At 45.0% G+C, this 23,644-nt stretch overlaps 1 protein-coding gene across 4 annotated transcripts; it reads left to right on the top strand.

The window, feature by feature from the left end:
- The first annotated feature begins 798 nt into the window (after positions 1–798).
- On the top strand, positions 799–23,180 carry HTATIP2 (HIV-1 Tat interactive protein 2). Of its 4 annotated transcripts, none has more exons than XM_008268768.5 (6): positions 799–968; positions 1,288–1,483; positions 4,349–4,456; positions 15,588–15,725; positions 20,288–20,349; positions 22,009–23,180. In XM_008268768.5, exons 2-6 carry the CDS (start codon positions 1,289–1,291, stop codon positions 22,232–22,234), a joined length of 729 nt encoding a protein of 242 aa, XP_008266990.3. In that variant the 5' UTR covers positions 799–968; position 1,288; the 3' UTR covers positions 22,235–23,180. The 4 variants fall into 4 exon arrangements, with proteins under 4 accessions (XP_008266990.3, XP_002709014.3, XP_017201037.3 ...); XM_002708968.5 differs by having other exon boundaries at positions 807–993; XM_017345548.4 differs by having other exon boundaries at positions 815–1,135.
- Positions 23,181–23,644: the final 464 nt, after the last annotated feature.

The following is a 23,644-nucleotide window of genomic DNA, read 5'->3' as shown; positions in this document are numbered from 1 at the left end:
AAGATAGGAGAGGAAATGTTTTCATTTGGCTTCTAGAGTGGGCGGTGGGCCCCACATGACCAATGTTCACAGCACAATCCATCTCCATTGTTCATATTCCTGCTGGTCATTCTAATCCATGTCTGGGACTTCCAACATCCAGGACAGGCCCAGTGTGAATAATTGTGGTTTAAACCATTGACCTGGGCTATGGATAAAATGTGGAGGGTCACCCTATCCTAGGCCAGGACTAGGGAGGGATGACTAGTTATACTGGTGAGCCAAGGCAAGAGCTTGAATTACATGACAGAAATATCTGGAAGGCCAAATGGGTGGACAGGAGTTTGTGGTTCATCTGGGTAGTGGAATAGCTGGCTAGGAGAGGGGTCAGAGGATTGCCCAACCGTGGTCAATGTCAGAAGGTCAGGGTGTGTGGAGGCCAGTGGCACTCAATAGGCAAAGAATAGGATTGTTTTATCTCTGGATGGCTAGACGGGGTAAGTTTTTAACGTGGTAAATGTGAGATGAAGACGTGTGACAGACAATTAAAACGACAGCTTGGGCGATCATCGAAGGTAAACCCCACAAAGGCTATGCCTGGGGCAGATGTGAGCTGACCCCGGTAGCGAGGAAGAAGGAGCCTGTGCGGGTCCTGGGGATTCCCGGAGTCGGGCACGAAGGCTCAGGGGCGATTGCCACCTAGAGCTGCGCACGTGCTGGGGCCATCGGCCCGCGCCGGCACCGGTCCCACGCGCCCTTGCCCAGGTCCCGCCCCAGTGGGCGGGGCGAGGCCGCGGCGCCGCGAAGTCACCCGGAAGACGAAGCCGGGTAGGCGAGGGCGTGGCCGTCGCTGACCGCTGGGCTGAGCCGCGGAGGGGTAGCTTCAGGAAGGACGGCTGCCCGGATGCGCGGGCCCGCGGCACTGGGCGCGGCGGCGAGCGCGCTGGTGGCCGCCTTGCTCCTGCTGCTGCGTGAGGACGCGGGGCCCGGTGCGGCCCCAGGGGACCCCGCCGGGTAGGGGACCGAGCCGGGCTCCCACACTCCCGCCGGGGCTGCGGCTGCTGTGCGGTCTAGAGGCCCGGTGGAGCCAGTCTAGTTGGTGGCGCCTGGGCGCACCCTGCAGGTCGGATCCCTTCCCAGGTGCCTGTTGGCACAGGTGCGGGGCCGCGCAGGTGACTCACCACTTTTCCCTTGGGCACCGATGAGGCGATGAACAGTATCTTCGGGACAAATAAACAGCCCTTATATCAGGGGTAAGAACGGGCCGGCCCTTCCTCAGTTCAGCAGCTGTCTCTGTTATTTCCCCAGCATGGCCGAGGCCGAGGAGCTGCCGAAGCTTCGGGAAGACTTCAGGATGCAGAACAAATCTGTCTTTATTCTGGGCGCCAGCGGGGAAACCGGCAAAGTGCTCTTGAAAGAAATCCTGGAACAGAGATTGTTTTCCAGAGTCACTCTTATTGGCCGGAGGAAGCTCACCTTCGACGAGGAAGCTTATAAAAATGTGGTGGGTATTTGAGCTGGGACCAAAAAATGTTCCGGCAATGATTCTGCCTGGTGAGCCCCTACTCTACTCCTGAGGGCTGAGCCGTGCGGGGCTAGTGGTGGAGACAGCCAGAGGTGGTCAGTCGGTGCCTGATTGATCTGTGACAGCCCCTCCTGGAAGCCTTGGCCAGGTTGTAGGCCCAGGCCAGCCTCGTTCCCACAACCCGTCTCTGGCCACTGCTCTATGTGGCCAGATCTAGCTTGTAAGGAGCGCTGTGCCAAGTCCAAAGAGTTCTCTTTGGTGGTTCATATTTGTACTGGATTCTAGAAATGGTCGTGTGACCGTGGCAGTTTTCTCAACTACTTTGCTTATTTTGTCGGCCTGTGCACTTCACATTGATGTGGTCAGTTCATCTGAAAATGCAGAATGCAACAGGTGTATGGAAATGACCAGAGGGCGTATTTTCGCTTGTTAAGAATTTTCCCTGCTTAGCTTCCCAGGCTTGTGTCTGTAAGTGGAATATCCACACTTATGGTGGATATACCAGTTTTCTATCTGGTGATAACCCCTGAATGTATGAAGAGTGAGCTCCATGGAGACCAGGTACTCTAAACTGGTTTGCTGAACAGCAGTGAATCCAGTAATATAGTGTGATCCTGAGATGCCACAACCGCAGGATTTGGCCCTGCCAATTTCACAGACATCCCAGATAAAAAGTGATCTCACAAATACATATCCTTGATTCCTTCAGGTCCATGTTCAGGTATTTTGCGAATGTCTTTGGTTCATCAGGTCTTTCCTGTTTAAAACAGACATTTTTGCTTAGGCTTCTGCAGATAATGTGCCGTCTTCATAATCTGGTTTGATGGACTATGTTAGATGCTCCTAGTATTTGGAACCTACCGTTGAAACCTTTGTTTTGAGAGTCAAGTTTTCGTGGCATGTATTTTGAGCAGGTGCTTTGTGAAAACGTGTGCTCTGGCAGCATTATGTAATTACCAGGAGAATTCTTTAGGAGGAATTGACGGTAGGGAAGGAAACCAACATTTTTGAACTTCTGGAAGACGGAATCTATCAGACTTTCATGTTTGAAGTTTTATAGCAAATCTTCATGGTTAGTTGGGGGTTCTTAAATTTCAGTGTGCATGAGATTTACTGTGGGAGCTTGTTAAAATACAGGTTCTGTTTCACCAGTATTGCTATGAGACCCAGGAATATGTGTGTTTATCTAGCACCCACTGACTGATTCTGATGCAAGTGGGTTCATGGATTGGACCAAAGGAAAGATTATCACCTACATTCTATACCTGAAAAAAAATTGAGTGATCACTAAGTTAGCCCCAATTACATGCCTTGTAAGTAGCAGGCCCAAGATTTAAACCTAGGTCTTAGAATCCAAACACCATCCCATCCCCACGTTATACTTGAGTGGTCTCTTTTTTGGTAGGCTACAGACAGATCTTTTATTTGTCCATAGAGAAATTGTAATTGAACCTAACTTTAGCAATCTAGTTAAACTTACAGGTACTGTGGACATTAAAGTTTGTGGGAAAATGGAATTAGAAGTGTATTTTGGTGCAAAAATGTTTTTAACACCATGCATAGTTTTTTCATAATATGCATTCTCCATGATTTTTTTTAAAGATTTATTGATCTATTTGAAAGTCAGTTATACAGAGAGAAGGAGAGGCAGAGAGAGAGAGAGAGAGAGTCTTCCATCTGCTGGTTCACTCCCCAGTTGGCTGCAATGGCTGGAGCTTTGCCGGTCCGAAGCCAGGAGCCATGATCATCTTCCGGGTCTCCCACGTGGGTGCCGGGGCCCAAGGACTTGGGCCATCTTCTATTGCTTTCTCAGGCCATAGCAGAGAGCTGGCTCAGAAGTGGAGCAGCCAGGACTCGAACCTGTGCCCACGTAGGATGCCAGCAATGCAGGCGGTTGCATTACCTACTATGCCATTGTGCCGGCCCCATCCATGATTTTTTTTAAAAAGATTTATTTAGTTGAAAAACAGCTACAGGATGAGGGTGAGGGAGAGGGAGAGAGGGTCAGAGAGGGAGGGAGAAAGACAGAGATCTCTAACATTCTTGGACTCACTTCCCAAATGGTTGCAACAGCCAATTCTGTGCCAGGCTGAAACCAGAAACCAGAAATTTTGTCCTGATCTCCCACCCAGGGGACAGGACCCAAGTACATGGGCCATCTTTTTTTTTTAAGGATTTATTTATTTATTTGAGAGGTAGAGTTACAGACAGTGAGAGAGACAGACAGAACTGTCTTCCATCCTTTGGTTTACTCCCCGAATGGCTGCAACAGCCGGAGCTACACCAGTCCGAAGCCAGGAGCCAGGTGCTTCTTTCTGGTCTCCCTTGTGGGTGCAGGGGCTCAGGGACTTGGACCATCTTCTCCTGCTTTCCCAGGTCACAGCAGAGAGCTGGATTGGAAGAGGAGCAGCCGGGACCAGAACCAGTGCCCATATGGGATGCTGGCGCCACAGGCGGAGGATTAACCTACTGCGCCACAGCGCCAGCCCCAAATCTTTTGCTGTCTTCCCAGTCACATTAGTAGGAAGCTGGATTAGAAGTGGAATATCCAGGACTCAAACCAGCATTCCAGAATGGGATGGCAGCATCACAAGTGGCAGCTTAACCCGCTCTGCCATAGTACTGGCATTTTGAAGACCTGTCATATGCAAGAGCTTAAAAAATGTTTGCATTGAAATCTGATACTACTTTCCATGAACTTTTTGAAGTACCCTAGAACATGTGCATTTTACTGCTTTTTGATTGGGAAAAATAAATTAGAAACATTTGATGTTATGTAGGCAAACCCTTCGGTAATGGTTTGTCGTTTATTCTTTAAATTAACACAGCTATTCCCTTGTCTAGAATCAAGAGGTGGTGGACTTTGAGAAGTTGGATGACTACGCTGCTGCCTTTCAAGGTCACGATGTTGGATTCTGTTGTTTGGGTACCACCAGAAAAAAGGCCGGGGCGGTAAGAAGCAATGTTCCCTTCCCCTTTTTGATGGCCAGTGATGTCCAGGAGCTGTTTCTTGCTCCCTCTTGGTCTTTCTGCCCATTGCAATGCTTAAGGCGGAAAAGCTCTGATTCTTGAAGATTCTCTGTGCTGCACTAACCTTTGCTGTCCTTTCAAGAGAAACTGATAAGTTCATCTTTCCTTCAGACTAATTCCTTCTTCAGTGCTGGAGACATGGAACATATTTGTATGATCTTCCCTCTTGTAAATATCATTGTCATTACAATAGCCCCTCACTAATTACTGAATAAAAGTAATTGGCTCATGCTGTTAGCAGTAGACTTTTTTCTCCCTTTTTTCCTTAATAAATGTTTGAAACTTGAAGCGTTCTCTCTCACTTGAGTGATTTGCTATTTTCATGCCAAGCTGTGAACTTCTGGGCTAGAAGATCAGAACACAGCGGCACGATTCAGCCATCCTCCAGGGATGACTCAGCCCGCAGCGCTGATTCAACCCCAGTGATGATTCAGTCTTCACTGACGCAAAACTCCTTTAAGCACATTTTATTTTCTTTTTAATAGTGTTCTAAATTGAGTCGGCTCCTGTCCAGAAATCATAGTTTACTATATAGTTATAAGCCCTAATTTATGGTGTAGATTCTGGGCAAATGCTAATACATCTTATTTAATTTATACTTATCTTTAGTGTCTCTCTCTAGCAGAACTCACTTGCTGGAGCTGAATGTGTCTGTTAAATATGCAGAATCCTGTTTCTGCCATAGGCGCTTGGCATTGGGTTATGAATAAGGCTGGTGCATCTGAATCTTTAGGGGAGCTTAGGGTTAGAAGCTATGATTTATACCAGCTGAGCAGGTGGGCTCAGCTGAATTTCTGCGGGCCTTGTGGAGTCCAAAAAATAAATTCTGTTTATCCTTTCAGTTGAGGTGTGTTTTCGTAGCATGTCCACCTTGGAACACAGTGTGGTGTTAAGTTCTGTGCTGGGAACTGTGGAGTGTAGAGAAGTTGGATTTGCCCAGGAATTGGCACAGCATCTCTGTTAGAAAGGGTCACGTTCCTACTCACCAGCTGGTACAGTCTTTTCTGTCCTAGAGACAATCACAAGCCATGTGCCCTCCAAAGGCATCCAAAACTTTTGTCCTAGTACACTGCAGGTTTCACAGTCTCAACTGCCAACCTGACTTTGGTGGTGACTCAGCAAAATAAAATACTGCATTAGGCATAGATCAGTTGATTTTCATGACATAAGGCAAATCTCATTGTAGAGCACTCCAGGGAAGAGTCCAAATTACATTCAAACTGTGTAATGCAATTTCCCGAAGAAGAATTGAGTGTCTTCATGATCCAGAATGTATTTTTTAAAAAAAATAGGATTGTTTCCCCACCTCTCAGGCTCCTCAGTACCTTTTGTTCCCCTTTAAAATCCATTTGAAAAGATAAAAGCAATGAATGAGTAAACCAGGTAAAAGGCTAGAAGCCAAGCTGTCTCATCAGAGAGTCAGGACTTCAGTGATCTAAGAGGTAGTGACAGAAAGTAAGCTGACACGGTCTGGGAGAGATCTTCTTTTTTTTTTTTTTTTTTTTTTTATGAAACTAATCGGGGTTGGGTGCAAAATAAAATTTGGAAGCTGTGATAACTTTGGGCAGTTTAAGCGGTCAAAAACAATGAAACCCAGTCATTTGCAACAAGATGGAGGAATCTGGAAAATATGCTGAGTGAATTAAGCCAGTCCCAAAGGGACAAATATCATATGTTCTCCCTGATCGGTGACAACTAACTGAGCACCAAAGAGGAAACCTGTTGAAGTGAAATGGACACTGTGAGGAACAGTGACTTGGGCCGGCGCCTTGGCTTACTAGGCTAATCCTCCGCCTTGCAGCGCCGGCACACCAGGTTCTAGTCCCGGTCGGGGTGCCGGATTCTGTCCCAGCTGCCCCTCTTCCAGGCCAGCTCTCTGCTATGGCCCGGGAGTGCAGTGGAGGATGGCCCAAGTGCTTCGGCCCTGCACCCGCATGGGAGACCAGGGAGAAGCACCTGGCTCCTGGCTTCGGATCAGCGCGATGCGCTGGCTGCAGCGCGCTGGCCACAGCGGCTTGGAGGGCGAACCAACGGCAAAAGGAAGACCTTTCTCTCTCTCTCTCTCTCTCTCTCTCACTGTCCACTCTGCCTGTCAAAAAATAATAAAAAATAAAAAAAAAATCTGTTAAAAAACAAAAACAAAAAAACAGTGACTTGATCAGCTCTTGTCTTGACTGTTGATGTACAATGTAATACTTTATCCATTTTACTATTTTTTTTTTTTGTTCTAGTACTATTGGTTGAACTCTGTAATTAACACACAATTATTCTTCGGTGTTTAAATTTTAACTGAAAAGTGATCACTGTTAAATATAAGAGTGGGAATAAGAGAAAGAGGAGATGTACAATTTGGGACATGCTCAATCGGACTTGCCCCAAATGGTGGAGTTAGAAACGTGCCAGGGGATTCCAATACAATCCCATCAAGGTGGCATGTACCAATGCCATCTCACTAGTCCAAGTGATCAATTTCAGTTCACAGTTGATCACACTGATAGGTCTAAGAGTCAAAGGGATCACACAAACAAGACTAGTGTCTGCTAATACTAACTGATAGAATCAAAAAGGGAGAGAACGATCCAACAGGGGAAGCGGGATACACAGCAAACTCATAGAATGGCAGATATCCTAAACAGCACTCTGGCCTCAGAATCAGCCCTTAAGGCATTCGGATCTGGCTGAAGAGCCCATGAGAGTATTTTAGGCATGGAAAGCCAAGGCACTCTGGGAAAAAAAAAAAGAAGACCTAAATGAAAGATCTCTGCTAGTGAGATCCCAGTGGAAAGAACGGGGCCATCAAAGAAGGAGGTACCTTTCTCTGAAGGGAGGAGAGAACTTCCACTTTGACTATGACCCTGTCTGAATAAGATCGAAGTCAGCGAACTCAAAAGGCTTCCATAGCCTTGGCAACTCATGACTAGAGCCTAGGGAGATTACTGACACCATAAACAAGAGTGTCAAATTGTTAAGTCAACAACAGGAATCACTGTGTACTTACTCCTCATGTGGGATCTGTCCTTAATGTGTTGTCCAGTGTGAAGTAATGTTATAACTAGTACTGAAACAGTATTTTACACTCTGTGTTTCTGTGTGGGTGCAAACTGATGAAATCTTTACTTAATATATACTAAATCAATCTTCTGTATATAAAGATAATTGAAAATGAATCTTGATGTGAATGGAATGGGAGAGGGAGCGGGAGATGGGAGGGAAGTTATGGGGGGGAGGATAGCAATTGTAATCCATAAAGTGTACTTTTGAAATTTATATTTACTAAATAGAAGTTAAAAAAAAAAAAAAAAACTTTGGGCAGTTTAAAAGAGAAGACAGCTCATCAGAGGCTAGGTTGCAAGAGTTGCTGGGAAGGTCATTGTGGATTTCCAGACTCCTGCCAGGTGTTCTTTAGAGGCGCTCACCTGCAGCTCATCAGATGGGTACTGCAAATCTGGTAGCAAGCCTAGTGTCATTCCGTAGCTGGTTTGTAACTGCAGCACCCTAGATTTTGCTTTTGCAACCCGAGTTTCCAATAGAGAAACTGCAAGAACTCCAGAGTTTCTACTTCAGTGTCTAGATCTCCCAGGTTACTGCTCTGTGGTCTTCAGTGCATTAATTTGCTGAGGCCTTCATAACAAAGTCCCATAACCTGGATGGCATAAGCAACAGAAATGTACGGCCTCACGGTTCTAGGGCCTGGACGTCTGAGCTGAAGTTGTCTGTAGGGTTGGCTTCTTCTGAGAGCCAGGAGAGAAAGGTTAGTTCAGTTCTCACTCCTTCTCTGTGTCTCCTCTTTCTCCGTGCCTCTTCACATGGTGTTTTCCCCGTGTGTGTGTGTGTGTGTGTGTGTGTGTCCACATTTCCGCTTTTAGAAGAGCACCAGTCATAATGGATTAGGGGCCACCCTCCTCACTGTGGCCCCATTTTAACTAATTACAGTGATCCTGTACAGTAATCCTGTTTCCAAATAAGGTCACACTCTGAGGTACTAGGTGGTTGGGACTTCAACATAGACTTTGTCTGTCTACTTAGATTTCTACTTAAAAGTCTGTCTACTTAGATTTCTGTTGAAAATGGTGCTTAGATAGGTGGGTGAGCTTTCTAATCTTCATTTCACATTCAGAAGCCATAGTTGTTGAAACAGTGCAGTGGCTTCCTGATATGGCCCTGATCCAGATCTACTGGATCTAAATCTGAGATTGGAGTCTGTATTTTTAGCAAGCTTCTTGGGAAATCCAGATGCAGCCAGCCCTGTTCTTCTTGCTGTACCTGCTTTCGGGAGGGCCTTACCTGCTGTTTTTCTGGGTACTGTAGTTGTATATGTTCTTCAACTTGCTTTAGTGAGTAACTTATATGCTAGGGAAGGTTGACGTACCCTTTGAAAACCAGATCTACGTTGACCTTGAGTGAAGAGCAAAAACTTAAGGATACCACTCAAAAACAATGTGTTTCTCCTTTGTGTTAAGAAAAGGATTTGGTTGGGAGTTTGATAGGGTTTCTCCATCTCCTTACCCGTTCAGAGTGGGCTCCAGCAGTCTGGGTTCTTAGATTCTGTTGGATGGATGTGTCAATAATGTGAAGAAAGAATGCAACTGCTGTAGTATTTGTTAGACTAAAATAGAGTCTCATGGCTTCTGGTTGTAGTGATAGACTCTTCTAATCTGGGAGTTTGCAACTATAACTTGTGGGCCAAATACTGAGCAGCACCTATTTGGCCTGTGAGCTAAGGGCAGTTTACTATTTTTAAAAGATTAAAAAATTCCAAGAATAATATATGTCATGCCATTTGAAAATTTAAGAAATTTAGATTTTAGTATCCATAATTAAACCTTCATTGGAATATAGCTATGTGCATTACCCTACATATTATCTATGGCTACTTTTTGTGCTATAATGCTAACATGCTCATTACAGAAGCTTCCAATGCTGAAAGTATTTACTATCTGATCCTTTACAGAAACAGTTTCTCCATTCCTCTTCTAATGTCTGTTGTTTCTGATGTCTAGGAGGGAGCTTGTGAAGTAGCAAGGACCCAGGTCAGGGGTGAGGAACCTTTTTTCTGCCAAGCGCTGTTTAGGTATTTCTAACGTCATCTAACATCGGGCCATACCAAATGATCAACCTAAAAATTGACCTGCTATAGATTTATTGAATTTTGAGTCCCACCTACAGTTGCTTTAGTAAGGCCAGAGTGGAGGCCAGACGTTTCCCACTCCTGACCTAAATGACTCAGGGGACTCAGATCACAGGCTCTATTTGGATGCCAAGTAGCTGGGGAACTTGGGTATGATGGTTAGCTTCTGTGAACTGTGCCTCCTTGTCTTTTGAAAGCAGAGGTGGCCACTACAAATTCCCTTCCAACTGCAAAATTCTTTGATTCAGCAAAACAGAGAGAAGTATTCCCCAAGTGGAAAAACTTCTAATGTAGAGATTGACCCAGGAATCCTCAATATCTGATTTTATTTTTCTACCCAGAGCTCTTTCCCTGACCTAGATCCTTCCCTGCTACAGTACCTCAAATATAGTGGTACCCTCCAGGACACAGATGGGGTCTCAGCTGATGCCGTTGGTTGGTTGTCAGCATGTCTGTTTTCTGGTCTAATTTATGGTCAGAATGAAGCAGAAATGTGGCTAAGTGGGTCCATTTACAGAGTGATAGATCCTTCCTCCTTAGAGAAGGACTCCATGACCTTGAGTCATTGGGCATGGTTTGTTGTCCTATCAGTCAGCTCTGAAACACCTTGTTAGGGTGAATTGTTCTGAAGTGCTGTTCTGAGTTTTCAGGCATTGGTAAAGAAGAGAAGAGGAAATACTTAATAGCTTTGGATTTTAACAAGACTTAAAATACGAATAACTGGGGAATCTGACTTCCTGGAGGTTTGTGGAGCCTGTGTAGATATCTCTGCTTAGTACATTGTGTTTATTTTGAGTGCGTATTGGGAAGGATTTCATCAATTCCTTTCTCTGGAAGAAACTCTGATTAGAGTAGAACACACCTGCTATGTAATCATTAAGCCATGATAAACCTGATGGACTTTGTGTTCTTTTTTCTGGCCATATATGGTTAGGGAAAGTAAGTACAGTTTTGCTGAAAACTGTTTCTGAAATACAGAGTAGTGTGTTTTAGTTCGTTTTTCTATTGTTTTTTAATTTGAGCTATTGGAAAACAGGGCAGGGCATTAATAAGATTTTAAAGATCGCTCCCTCCATCTATAAATGGAAACTGCTTTACTTCAAAGAAAGTGTGTGTCGATAGCTCCTAGCCAGTCAACCAGGACCCTTGCTTAAGTTCCATTTCTAAGTCCTTGAAAGCCGTTGACCCTTTTGCTTTTGAATTTCATTCAGCAGCTAAAAGGCCATGCCATCAGGGTGAGGGAAGTGAAATTCAAAATTTAGTGGGCTTGGAAAAACGCGTATCTATAATCAGCTTGAGGGCTCAGAGGATTTGTGAAATCGTTTTGGATTAGCAGCCATTGATTGCTAATAAAACAATATTTAGCTTTGTCCAGAGAACAGCAATGGAGAAAGGTATGGGCACCTTGTCAACGGGGCCCATTGAGCAGGGATGATGGGTAAGTGTGGGGGTCTCTGTGGCGGCGTGGGTGCTCGTCCTTCAAGGAGCGGTTGTCAGCCGCCGGCGAGGCCGGTGAAAGGAAGGACGCCAGAGGCTGATGGCTGGGGGGGTATTGATGTGCCTTAGCTGACTAATCAGATTGAAAAAGGCCCATGGTATTTATGTCACTTTAATTTTCATCAAACAATTGGAGACGACAGCACTCTATTAAGGAGAGGTTGATCCAGAACTAAAGCCAAATAAATTAGGGTCTCAGTTTAATCAAATTATCCCTTTACTGGCTCTAGGATTAAGTGAGGGAGACAGCGTCGGTCTAGAGACTTGTGATTGGTTGAATCTTTCCCTTATTTTTAAAGAAGCCGATGAAAGAAAACGCATTTTTGCAGCAACAACTATAATAATCCTTCTAAGAACTTGTGCTAAAAGAACAACAAAAATCACAGAAATTATTTCACTAGTTAACCATGTGATTTTATTGTGAATAGCAAACCTATTATTAAAAATTAGAGTTCTGGTGAATTGGAGGAGAAGAAATAGAGATGGAAGAGAAATTTGTTGTGTTTTAGAATTTTTCTACATAGTTTTGGGTTGTTTTTCTTGGCATACTTTCAGCACATTTAAAGTTTCATTTTAGAGAAAGACTCAAGAAGAATCACTCCTCTCTCACTCTCTCTCTCTCTCTGTCTCCAGGATGTGTTGAATATTAAAATTACTTTTCTTCACATTGAGTTACAAAGCAACAACCTGAATTTGAACCAGGTTGGAAGACAGGTTAGCCAAGTCAATTATTTAAGCTCAAACGTCAGCGTGTATAACACAAAAGGAAAAGGTGATGGTTCGTGGGACAGGAGATAAATTTATTTTACCTAAGGTAAGGCAGAAAAATAGCACTGCGCTGCAGGTAGTAGATGTGGTTAAAAATGTACTGGTGAGTGACGAGAAAGGAGGCTGTAGGGGGCTTTCAGGGTAAGGGTAATGCTCTAGTTCCTGTCTGGGAGGTGGTTGCAGAAGATGTCACTTTATGAAAATCTATCAAGCTCTGCGTTTATAATGTGCATACTTTTTTTTTTTTTTTTTTTTTTGACAGGCAGAGTGGACAGTGAGAAAGAGAGACAGAGAGAAAGGACTTCCTTTCAGTTGGTTCACCCCTCAATGGCTGCTGTGGCCAGCACACTGTGGCTGGCGCATTGTGGCCGGTGCACCACGCTGATCCAAAGCCAGGAGTACTTCTGGTCTCCCATGCGGGTGCAGGGCCCAAGGACTTGGGCCATCCTCCACTGCACTCCCTGGCCACAGCAGAGAGCTGGCCTGAAAGAGGAGCAACCGGGACAGAATCCGGTGTCCTGACCAGGACTAGAACCTGGGGTGCCAGCGCCTCAGGTGGAGGATTAGCCTATTGAGCCGTGGCCAATAGGCTAATATGCATACTTTTACAATCTACTTCATTGCAAAACAAAAAACATGCTGGACCTGTTGTTTTAAAATCGCATTTTTTGGGTGGGGGTTTTTGCTGCTCTAGCAAATTACAAATTACCACAAACTTAGTGTTTTAAAAACACAGATTTATTATCTTACAGTACTACAGGTTAGGAGTCTTCTGCGAGTTATCACTAGGATAAAATCAAGGTGCTGATCGGGCCTGTTCCCTATTGGAGGCTCCAAGAAAGAACCCACTTCCTCACCATCTCCAGCACCTGCAGCTGCCTGCATTCCTTGGCCCACAGTTCGATTTCTCCATGTTCTGGGCCAGCCCTCTTCACATGGCATAACTCTAACCTCTTCTGCTTCAATCCTCCATTTTCAGGGACCCCTCTGGATATGTGGGGCCTTCTTGTGTGATCTAGAGTGATCTCCTTATGTTAGGGTTGGTTGATTAGCAACTGTAATTCCCCTTTGCCAGGTAACCTTTTTGTAGTCATTTTTATCATTATAGCAGGAGATCAAAAGGAACATGAGTGGGAGGAAAGAGCCCTCCTCAAGGCCTCAAGAATCTGGAGTTCTGCTCTGCTCTGCTGCTTCCCAGCTGGCAGTTCACTGGGCCTTATCTCCCGTCTATACATGAGGGAGATCGACCCGATACCCCCTGAGGTCCCTCCTAACGTCTATGAAAGATATACATCACCACACCAAATAGAGCATTTAGAATCAGGAGCTGCCACAGAGACAGTTGTAAATTAAAAAGGTCACTGGGGAGGGACAGGTGTCTGGCACAGTGCTGAAGATGCCATTGGAGCACCTGCATCCCATATTAGAGTGCCTGGGTTCGAGTCCCAGCTCCACGCTTAATTCCGGCTTTCTGCTAATGTGCACAATAGGAGGCAGCAGGTGATGGCTCAGGTAGTTGGTCCATCACACATATTTCAGAGACCTGGATTAAGTTCCTGGCTCCTGACTTCATCCTGGCCTAGCCCTGGCTTTGTGGGCATTTGAAAAGTAAGCCAGTGGATGGGAGTGCTCTCCCTTTCTCTCTCTCTCTCTCTCTATATATATATATGTGTGTGTGTGTGTGTGTGTGTGTGTATACATATATATGAATATAAGCATATATAGATTAAAAAATCATCAGGCAGTAGTCCAGTCTTCATATTTGGAATCCCACACTGTAAGACGTCATTATATAGTTTTGTCACTTAGTGTCAGTAGACTTTAAACTTCTCTTCAGTTGTCTCAAGTTTGAGGATGCCACAATTTATAGTGAGCCCAGGAAGCTGTTACTCCGTAGAATTCCCTGCTCTGGGTTCTTCAGTTAGGCCCTGGACATGAATCTTCATCCTGTCGTTTCTGTCATCCTTTTCACTCCTGCTTTCACTGCATCTTAGTTCTGTGTATGTGTGTGTGTGTGTGTGTATGTTTTCCTGACTAGATTTGTCTTTTCTCAGCTTTGTTGGACTTTCATTCATTTAAGTATTTTTGGAGCACCTACCACGTTCTGGGCACGTGCAGATGCTGCCGTGTGATTCAGAAGACAGAGCTAGCCACCAGCCTCACTGGACTGAGTCTAGACCGGGGCTCTGTGCTCATTTTTTATTATAAACCCATGAGTACGAACATTTGAGGATGGGTTCCTTACTAATGTGTAAGGTATGTTGTATAGTATACCCCCAAATTGGGAAACTGAATATATTTTGTTCTCTTAGTACGGGTGTAGGGAATGGCCAGCCCACTGACAGTATAAGGCCCACAAAATCATTTCATCTGGTCTCGCCAGGGCAGCTGCAGGTGGAACTTGAAATTCAATGAATCTATAGCCAGCTATTTTTTTAAGATTTTTTTTTTTTATTTATTTGAAAGGCAGATTTACAGAGAGGCAGAAGGAGAGAGAGAGAGAGAGAGAGGGAGGGAGAGAGAGGTCTTCCATCTGCTGATTCACTCCCTAGGTGTCCGCAACGGCCAGAGCTATCCCGATCTGGAGCCAGGAGCCAGGAGCTTCCTCTGGGTCTCCCACATGGGTGCAGGAGCCCAAGAACTTGGGCCATCTTCTACTGCTTTCCCACACCACAGCAGAGAGCTGGATTGGAAGTGGAGCATCTGGGATTTGAACTGGCACTCATGTGGGATGCTGGCACTGTAGGTGGCAGTTTTATCCACTTCGCCACAGTGCCAGCCCCTTTGGCAGGCTAATTTTTAAGATAATTTTGGGAGCCAGCATTGTGGTGTAATCAGTAAAGCTACTGAGATACCAGCATCTGATATGGGCACCAGTTCGAGTCCCAGCTGCTCCACTTCCAATCCAGCTCCCTGCTAATGTGCCTGGGAGATCAGTGGAAGTTGGCCCAAGTGCTTGGACCCCTGCACCCACACACCCTTGTGGAAAATCTGGATGGAGCTCCAGGCTCTTGGCTTTGGCCTGACCCAGCCCATTGCTGTTTTGGCCATTTGGGGAGTAAACTGTGAATGGAAGATCTCTCTCTGTTTCTCCTACTCTCTCTGTAACTCTTTCGCATAAAGAAATAAATCTTTAAAAAAGGGGAGGGGGATGATAACTTTGTATGGCATACAAATGATGTTGTAAATATTCAGAGTGCCTTTGGCAATAAAAAGATTCCACACCCCTGTCTTAGTGTCTGGGCAGCGTCCCTAGCCATGCTTTGAGACCCTGGAGGAGTTGACCTAGAAGAGAAGACAGAGAGAAGGTTGTAAGACCATAAAATTATTAAAAGACAAATGTGTAACTGAACGCGGTTTCCCAGCTTGATCGTATGGTTCCCCTGGCTGCGCACAGTTTTGTATAGTGTGTGTTTCAGTGCCATCGTCCTTGCTTTGTCATTGCCGTTTGCCTTGCTGCTGAAGCTTCTGTGTCTATCCGGAGGACTGTACTTGGAGCATTTCCCAGGGTCTTCGTCTGTCTTTCGTGTCTTGCTCGGATGCATTTTATTTAGATCCTCTCTTCCCCTTGGCCTCCCAGACTGCCACCCAAGCTGAGTAGCAATCTTTAAAATAAACTTGCAGCTTTTTGGAAATAACTCACATCCTTTTCCCCCTCAGGAGGGATTTGTTCGTGTCGACCGAGATTATGTGCTGAAGTCTGCAGAGCTGGCAAAAGCTGGAGGGTGCAAACATTTCAACTTGCTGTCTTCTAAAGGAGCTGATAAGTCGAGCAATTTTTTATATCTACAAGTTAAGGTTTGTGCATGTTTCCAGCTTTCATAACTGTAGAGAACCCGGCCAACTGGCAGTTCTGAATATTAGAGTACTGTGTAATACCAACAATCTGTAAATGTGTTATGCATTTTTCTAGCTATAGGGACTGTTCCTTCAGGAATATATTCAGTAAGTGGGAGTTATTTGAAAGATAATTTCCCATGTCTTTCCCCTTATTAATTAAGCAGTAACCAATGGAATGAGGTGCGGCAGCTCTGGCCAGTGTGGCATCTTAGCACTGGAAGAGACTGGGAGACAGTGATTCTTAAACTTTTCCCTCAGTTGCCCTAACAGCTGACAGGAATATTTCAGTTTCCTGTAGATCCTGGGACAGCTAAGCTGAAGCAGTCTGCTAGGTACAAGCTTAACTTCCTTGAGTCTTCTGTTTTATCTTAAAAGGAAATCCATGTACATTTTACATGAGTATACATTCAGTACTGTACATGCTGTTAACATACCCGTGTTCGTTTCAATAAACATAAACATAAATCCCATGTTTATTTTATTAAGAGGATTCCATTGACTTACCTTCAGGATGAATCAGTGCTGAAGGAGTGCAGGCCAAGGCTCTGCTTTGTGTGGCTCCTGGTGCACCCCCAGTGCCCTTAGTTTACAAAGCAGGGCCTCAGAGGGCACTCCGCTGACGACTTCCAACATGAAATCTTTTTACACAAGGTCTCCAGCTTCTGCTCCAGTATCTGCAGCAGTAGGGAGTTGCCACTTGTGAAAACCTCCTCACCTTGCTCAGATCCACTTAAAGGCCTCCAGTTGAAATGCATCATTCTATATTTGAATTGTTATCAGTTCTGCATTTTAAAACAACAAAAACAAGTGTAATCCTTTTTTTTCCTGCCTGTAGTCTTTAACATATTTGGAGATTGTAATTGCTTTAATTGTCTTTTTCCCAGTCATAAGTCCTTGCACTGTTCGTTATTGGTTCCTATTTCTACCCCCTTCTTCACCCTTCCTCACTTTGTTAAGGGCAAATGTCACAAAGATGTACCAGAATTGTAGTGAATTTACTACTTTTCATGTCCTGGACACCATACCTTGATACCTCTTTTTTTTTTTTTTAAGTGAGATTAAGAGAGTGACCATTTTAGTAAATATCTTTTATCAGTTTGCTCATGATAAGTCTGTGATAATGTAAATTTTTAGAACTTTTCCACATGGCTTACAGCTGAGTCATATCTTTCCTATCCTAAGATGGTATTTTGTGCCAGGTAAAGATCAGGGAGCCACTGATGAAGTTAAATCAAGAATGGAACAGTTTAATTTTTAGAGTTTAGAACAGTACTGAAAGGAAAAGTATCTGTTTGTCCAAATACGAATGGAGGTTCTGAGAAATGTTATCAAGTAGGATTTTTGTTCTCACTGCTAGCATAATAAAAATTCATATCTTTTTGGAAAGAAAATATATTTTTTCATCTTTAAGAATAAAGACACAACAGCCTACTCATTGGGCCATAATACTGATTCAATTGAATAAAAAGAATAATATCTGGCATTCATTGAGTAAGGCAGTACTCTTTTTTTATCTGTGAGGGAGATGGAGAGAGACAGAGATTGCCCGTCTATTGGTTCACTTCCTAAATGCCCACAGTGGCTGGGATTGGGCCAGGCTGAAGCCAGAAGCCTGGAATGTAATCCAGGTCCCCCATGAGTGTAGCAGAGACCCAAATACTTGAACAATCACCACCTGCTTCCCAGGACACACATTAGCAGGAAGCTGACATCAGGAGCAGAGCCAGGTCGAACCCAGGTACTCCAACGTGGAGTGCAGGTGCTCCAATGACTTCTTAATCTCTACACCAATGGCCCACCCCCAGGTAGTGTTCTGAGGCCTTTGATGTGCATGTGTGTGGAAACTGAGGTACCATGAAACTAAGATCACCAGCTAGTCAGTGGCCTAGCTAGGATTTCAACGCAGGCACTGTGATTCCAGGACCCAGCAGAAGGACCTGGCACAGTACCTGGGCCACGACAGAGACTCAGCAAATCCTTAGCAAGGCCAGGAAAACAGAAAGAGACCTCTCCATTCGCTAAAGTTGACCTGCTTTTCCAACTGTGCTGGGTTATGCATTAGACTAATTAAAAGAACAGCAAGCCAGATGAATATTGAGCAATCTTCCCTCCTGAATAATGCATCGTCTCCTGCATGTAACAGTCTTAGTATTTATCTCCGATGTTCTCAGTCTCCTTATGGGTGAACTCGCCTCCTCGCACCTGGGCGTAGAAAGTCCTGCATTCTTTAGGAACAGTTACTGTACTCAACAACATTTCAAGCTGCCTTCATTGTGGGCCAGCTGTGGGGAGAAGCAGTCACATCCTTTTATGGGCTTCCTGCTGGTGCTGTGGGGAGAGATGCTGGGGTATGGAGCCCAGAGTGCTGGGGTGTGTTCTGTGCCCTCAGAGTCTGCTCTGTCGGGGAGGACACCACCTTCCAGAGTATGTGATCTTTTGTTATTGCATATAGTCCTTGACCTCAAAGATCTTTAAATCCGCTTGTAATAGGGGATCCCCAAAGGCATCCCCAAATTCAGTAGTGTGCTACAGGGCTCACAGGACTCAGTATATAGTCATTCTCACAGTGCTGATGCATTACAATGAAAACATAAAGCAAAGGGAGAAGGGCATGGTGTGAGTCTGGAGGAGAGTGGATGCAAGCTTCGACGAGACCTCCTCTCCCTCTCTCAACTCTGTTTGCACAGGCTGAGCCCATTTTCTCCAGCGTGAATACTGTCTACCAGAGAAATTTGCCCGAGCCCAGGATTAAGTCACAAAGGTGCACCCAGGCAGGCAAACATTGCAGAGCTTCAGAAAGAAAGCAGCATAAACCACACTGTAGGCACCAGCTCTTCAGGCACAGTGACATTCTCCTTGTCAGCCAGGGAACGGTGGGAGCATTCCTGAAATCCAAGCTCCCAAACCCATGCTCAAGGGCCAGTCATGCAGGCAGTCTCAGCTTGCTGCGGTAACTCCTACACACACTGCTGATAGAATCAAAACACATCATTGTAAAAAGCTAATCAAGAAGTGCATTTCTACATAAACCTAGTCAGTGATTGTTAGTAATAGCACGCTACTAGAATGATAGCCATCAGTTGATGAATGGATGAGTAAGATGTGGTACATCCATACAGTGGACTATTACTCAGCTGTAAAAAGGAATGCTACATGCTACAATGTGGATGAACCTTGAAAACATTAAAAACATTATGCTGGAACATTATGCTCAGAGAGGCAGTCACAAAAGGCCATAAATTATATGGCTCCATTGATAAGGAATATCCAGAATAGACACAACTGTGCACACAGAAGGTAGGTTAGTGCTTGGCGAGGTCCTGGGGAGGAGATGGGGAGTGACTGCTAATGGGATGGGATTTTTTTTTTAGGGTGATAGAATGTTTTAAACTTAGATTATGGTGAAGAGTGTACAACTCTGTCCATATACTAAAATCCACTGATTAAAAAATTTAGAAGATGTTTAAAAATAAGCAGCTAAGGTTATGTGATCTGGCAGGCTAGGGCCATGTGAATGTGGGAACAGGCCAGGAGGAAGGAGGAATGCCTGCCTCTGGCTGTCGACTGGCAAGGCCTTCTGAGGGGCCTGCAGCCTGCGCTCCCCTGGCATTTCTGGCTATGCAGACACATTGCATGAACAATCATGGGTTGCTTACCGACTCAGTTTAAAGCAACATCGGGATGTAATCTCATTGTCTTTTGAACTTCCGTGGGGTTTGCTAAGTGAGACATTGGGGCCAGGGTTGTGGTACAGCAGGTTAAGCTGCTGCCTACAACACCAGCATTCCTTATGAGTGCTAGTTCAAGTCCGGCTGTTCCACTTCTGATCCAGCTCTCTGCTATTGCATCTGGGAAAGCAGAGGAAGATGGCTCAAGTCCTTGGGAGCCTACACCCACGTGGGAGACACCCCCCCCCCCCCCCCCCCCGTGGAGTTCCTGGCTCCTGATTTCAGCCTGGCCCAGCCTATGTCATTGCGGTCATTGGAGGCGTGAACTAGTAGATGAAAGATTTCTCTCTCCTTTTCAAACTCTGGTTTTCAAATCAATCAATCAATCAATCGATCTTTTTTTTTTTTTTTTAAAGAAGTGAGTGGCACAGAGGGTCTGTGGGTTTTAGACACACCAGAACTATCTATAAGCCAAAAAAAGGCTGATGTCTGCTAGCCTGCTTTGTTAACCTGGATTAAAGGGAGGGTATTCTGTCATGATTGATCTACTAATGTATCATGTACCCTCACTGGATCTTGCCAGTGTTCATGAAATGAGAGGCCCAGCGATGCTGCCATTCACTCTTTCAGAAGATCCTATAAAAACACTCCACACAGCAGGACTGAATGATCTCTTCCTTTTTTAATATCTCTGACTCTTTGGAATCTAAGATTTTTGATAAAGATATTTATGAGTTTTGAGACCTAAGGAAGCAGATTATCTTCAGAACCCTAAATGATTTTCCCTTAAGATTAACCTAAGTGTGCTGGTCTCAATTAAATACTAAAAATGTGGGTTTTTTTTCTTAACAGGGGGAAGTGGAGGCCAGAGTTGAAGAATTAAACTTCGATCGCTACTCAATATTTAGGCCTGGGTAAGTATTGTTACTGCTGGAGAGTATTCTGTGGCTTGTCAGTCCCTAGGAGCTCATGTTCCTTTTGGAGAGGCTGACATCTGAGGTATTATTGTAAGATATGAAAGAAATAGGCGAGAGGTGGGTTGCCTCTCTGAAGGACCCACCCCTTGGCTTTGAAAGAACAGGTCAGTGGTGGTACCAGCTGCAGAACAATTCAGAAATTCCTGGATGGCACCGGCTACCTTCTTTTGAAACATTGTCTTCCTGTACCACCGTATCAGCTTGGGCTGCCATGATGGAGTCCACAGACCAAGTGGCTGAGGCAACAGAGATGGATTTTCTCAGTCTGGAGGCTAGAGTCCAGGATCAGGGGCCTGCCAGTGTTGCTCTCGGGGGAAGCTTTTTCCCTCACTGGCAGATGGGTGCCTTCTGTCTGTGTCTTCACCTGGCAGTTGTTGGTATATTGAGTGTATCCCTCAAAGGCTCACATTGGAAGCCTCGTCTCCAGAGTGGCAGGGTGCAGGTGGTGGAAGATGGGTCCTGGATCAGGTGTTTGGTGTGATGGTTAAGACCCTGCTTGGGGTACCTGCATCCCGAATCAGAGTGCCTGGATTCAAGTCCTGTCTCCCCTTCCAATTCTAGCTTCCTGCTAATGTGCACCTTGGGAGGCAGCAGATCATGGCTGAAGTAGATGGGTCTCTGACACCACATAGGAGGACCTGTTGGAGTTCCAGGATTGTGGCTTTGGCCTAGCCCTATCCTAGCTGTTGTGGTGTTTGGGGAGTGAACCAGTACATGGGAGATTCTCTCTCGCTTACTCTGGCTCTCTGTCTCTGTATGTCTGCCTTTCAAATAAATAAATAAAAATTAAAAAAGGATATGAGATCTAGTTAAGTATCATTAGGGTGGGGGCATGACCCTAGGAAGGGATTAATTCAAGTATTTGGGGACTGTATGAGTTCTCAGCAGAGTGGGTTGTTAGAAGGGAGCCTGGCGGTTCCCTTGAATATTTCTTCTGTGTGCATTACTTGCCACTCTTTTTTCTTTCTTTCTTCCTTTTTTTTTTCTTTTTTAAGATTTACTTATTTATTTGAAAGGCAGAGTTAGAGAGAGGGAGAAACACACAGAGAGAGGGATTCCACTCTCTAGTTCACTCTCCAAATGGCTGCAACCAGGCTGAATTCCAGAGCCAGGAACTCTCTCCAGGTATCCCACATGGGTGGCAGAAACCAAGCACTTGGGTCATTGTCCTCTGCTTTTCCAGGTGCATTAGCAGGGAGCTGGATCAGAAGTGGAGCAGCCTGGCCTCCCCAGTTTGAGCTGCAGCACCATAGGCAGTGCCACTATGGCTGCCCCTCCTCGCCACTCTTGCATGCACTCCAACCATTGTGACTCCATCCGCCATGACGGGCCCTCACCAGGTCTGAGCAGATGCTGGTGCTGTGCCCTTAAGCCTTCAGAAATGTGAGCTAAACAAACCCTTTATTATCAACTAGCCAGCCTTAGGTATTTTAAGAGCAACACAAAATGAGTTAAGAGAGACATCATTTAACCTCAGTTACCCCTCACATTGGCAGTTGGGGCTCAACATACAAGTTTTAGTTGAACCCAGAGCACCCGATATGGTCAGAATGCAAGTTACCATCTCCTCCTGTTTTTCTTTTTTTTTCTCTTTAGAGTTCTGTTATGTGACAGGCAAGAATCTCGCCCAGGTGAATGGATGGTTAGGAAATTCTTTGGTTCTTTACCAGAATCCTGGGCCCGTGGGCAATCTGTGCCTGTGGTGACCGTGGCTAGAGCAATGCTTAACAACATGGTGAGACTGAGCGACAAGAAGATGGAACTTCTGGAAAACAAGGGCATCCACGACCTGGGGAAGGCCAATGGCTCTCTCAAGCCATGAGCACAATGGAGAAACACTTTGCACTATAAACCCCACACCCAGCACCACATTGGTAATTTCAGGGTCTGAAGAAAAGTCAGCATGCCTCAACTTTGTTGTTTATTCTGGGACACTCAGAGCCAATCAGGACACGATCGTGCTCCGCCCCACTGGTTCAGAGCCCAGCTGGACATGCAGCTCACCCAAGGAGCTTTGGAAGAAGAGAGATTCCTAGGCTCTATCTTAAGCCTTCCAGATCAGAAGTTCTGGGACGTGGACACCAGAATATGTGCTTTCCTTTTGCTAAAACTGCTGCTGCTGGTTCTGACGTCACTGGTTGGGAGACCAGCTTTGAAACACTTGCCTGCAGAGTCACAGCAGCAGTCTCTGATGGACCAGAGATGAGCTCTGTTCTAAAACGGGTGACATTGTTGTCTCTGAGTTACCCAGGTGCTAATGAACCATAGAGCATTGTGTACGTGAACATTGTGCCTTTACTACTGCTTTGGAAAATATAATAAAAGTTAGAGCTAAGCTTATATAATTCAAGGGGAAAATGAAAAAGAAGAATAAATGGACAAATCTTAGGTGCTGCTTCAATTGTTTGAAAATGTCCAAGTATTCGTGGTGAAAGAATAGCAATTAATGTTTATTAAGTGCTTGCTAAGTTTTATCTTTACATGTGTTAGCTGTATGTTAACCTTCCAAACCGTCCATACTGTCATTAACCTCGTATCTTAAATGGGGAAACAGGCTCTTTGTAGTCAGCTTTCTTGCCCAAGGGCCAAAGCTGAAAACATCGCTGGGAAATGCCGGTCAGGATTCTAACCTAGATCAGCCTGATTGCATGGCTTCTGCTTTTATGTACTCTGCAAGAGCACCTTGTATCTGGGTATTTTCCAGTGACTCCAGTTAATTGTTAATACAAGTTGTGGATGAATAAAATTGGAATATTTGGGTTTCTCCATTGGTCTGAGAGCCTTCTAATTAATAACAAAATGTTCTCATAGTCAGGTCCTAGCTCTGTTCCAATCCAGCTTTCTTCTAATAGGTACCCAGGGAGGCAGCAGGTGATGGCTCCAGCAGTTGGGTCACTGTCACCCACATGGGATCCTGGGACTGAATTTAGGCTCTTGGCTTTGGCCTGGTCAGCTCCGGCTGTTGGGGATATTTGAGAAGTAAACAAGCAAATTAAAATTTCTCTTTTTCTGGCTCTCTGCCATTCAAATAAATAAAAATTTAAACATGTAAAACCATGGCAACAGAAAGGACCATGCAGAAGGAAGAATGAACAGTAAGAGGAGCACACAGTGCTGATTTCCATCATGAACAAAGGATGATGGTGAAACTTGTCTTAGCTTCTGTGCTGGGGGAGGCAAAGTGATTTGAGTGACTCAGTCAATTGCAGAGTCTGCAGTATGTCAAGTACAT

This window comes from Oryctolagus cuniculus, chromosome 1 (genome assembly GCF_051225735.1).
Source record: "Oryctolagus cuniculus isolate XC-2025 breed Fujian yellow rabbit chromosome 1, ASM5122573v1, whole genome shotgun sequence".
Taxonomy (NCBI): domain Eukaryota; kingdom Metazoa; phylum Chordata; class Mammalia; order Lagomorpha; family Leporidae; genus Oryctolagus; species Oryctolagus cuniculus.
The sequence above is the reverse complement of the archived record's forward strand: the minus strand, read 5'-3'. Positions and strand labels throughout refer to the sequence as shown.

Coding starts and splice junctions, on each gene's coding strand:
- HTATIP2 (XM_002708968.5), top strand. CDS start 884: ATGCGCGGGCCCGCGGCACTGGGCGCGGCGGCGAGCGCGCTGGTGGCC. Junction 4,457..15,587: donor CCAGAAAAAAGGCCGGGGCG/GTAAGAAGCAAT, acceptor TTTCCCCCTCAG/GAGGGATTTGTTCGTGTCGA. Junction 20,350..22,008: donor TACTCAATATTTAGGCCTGG/GTAAGTATTGTT, acceptor TTTTCTCTTTAG/AGTTCTGTTATGTGACAGGC.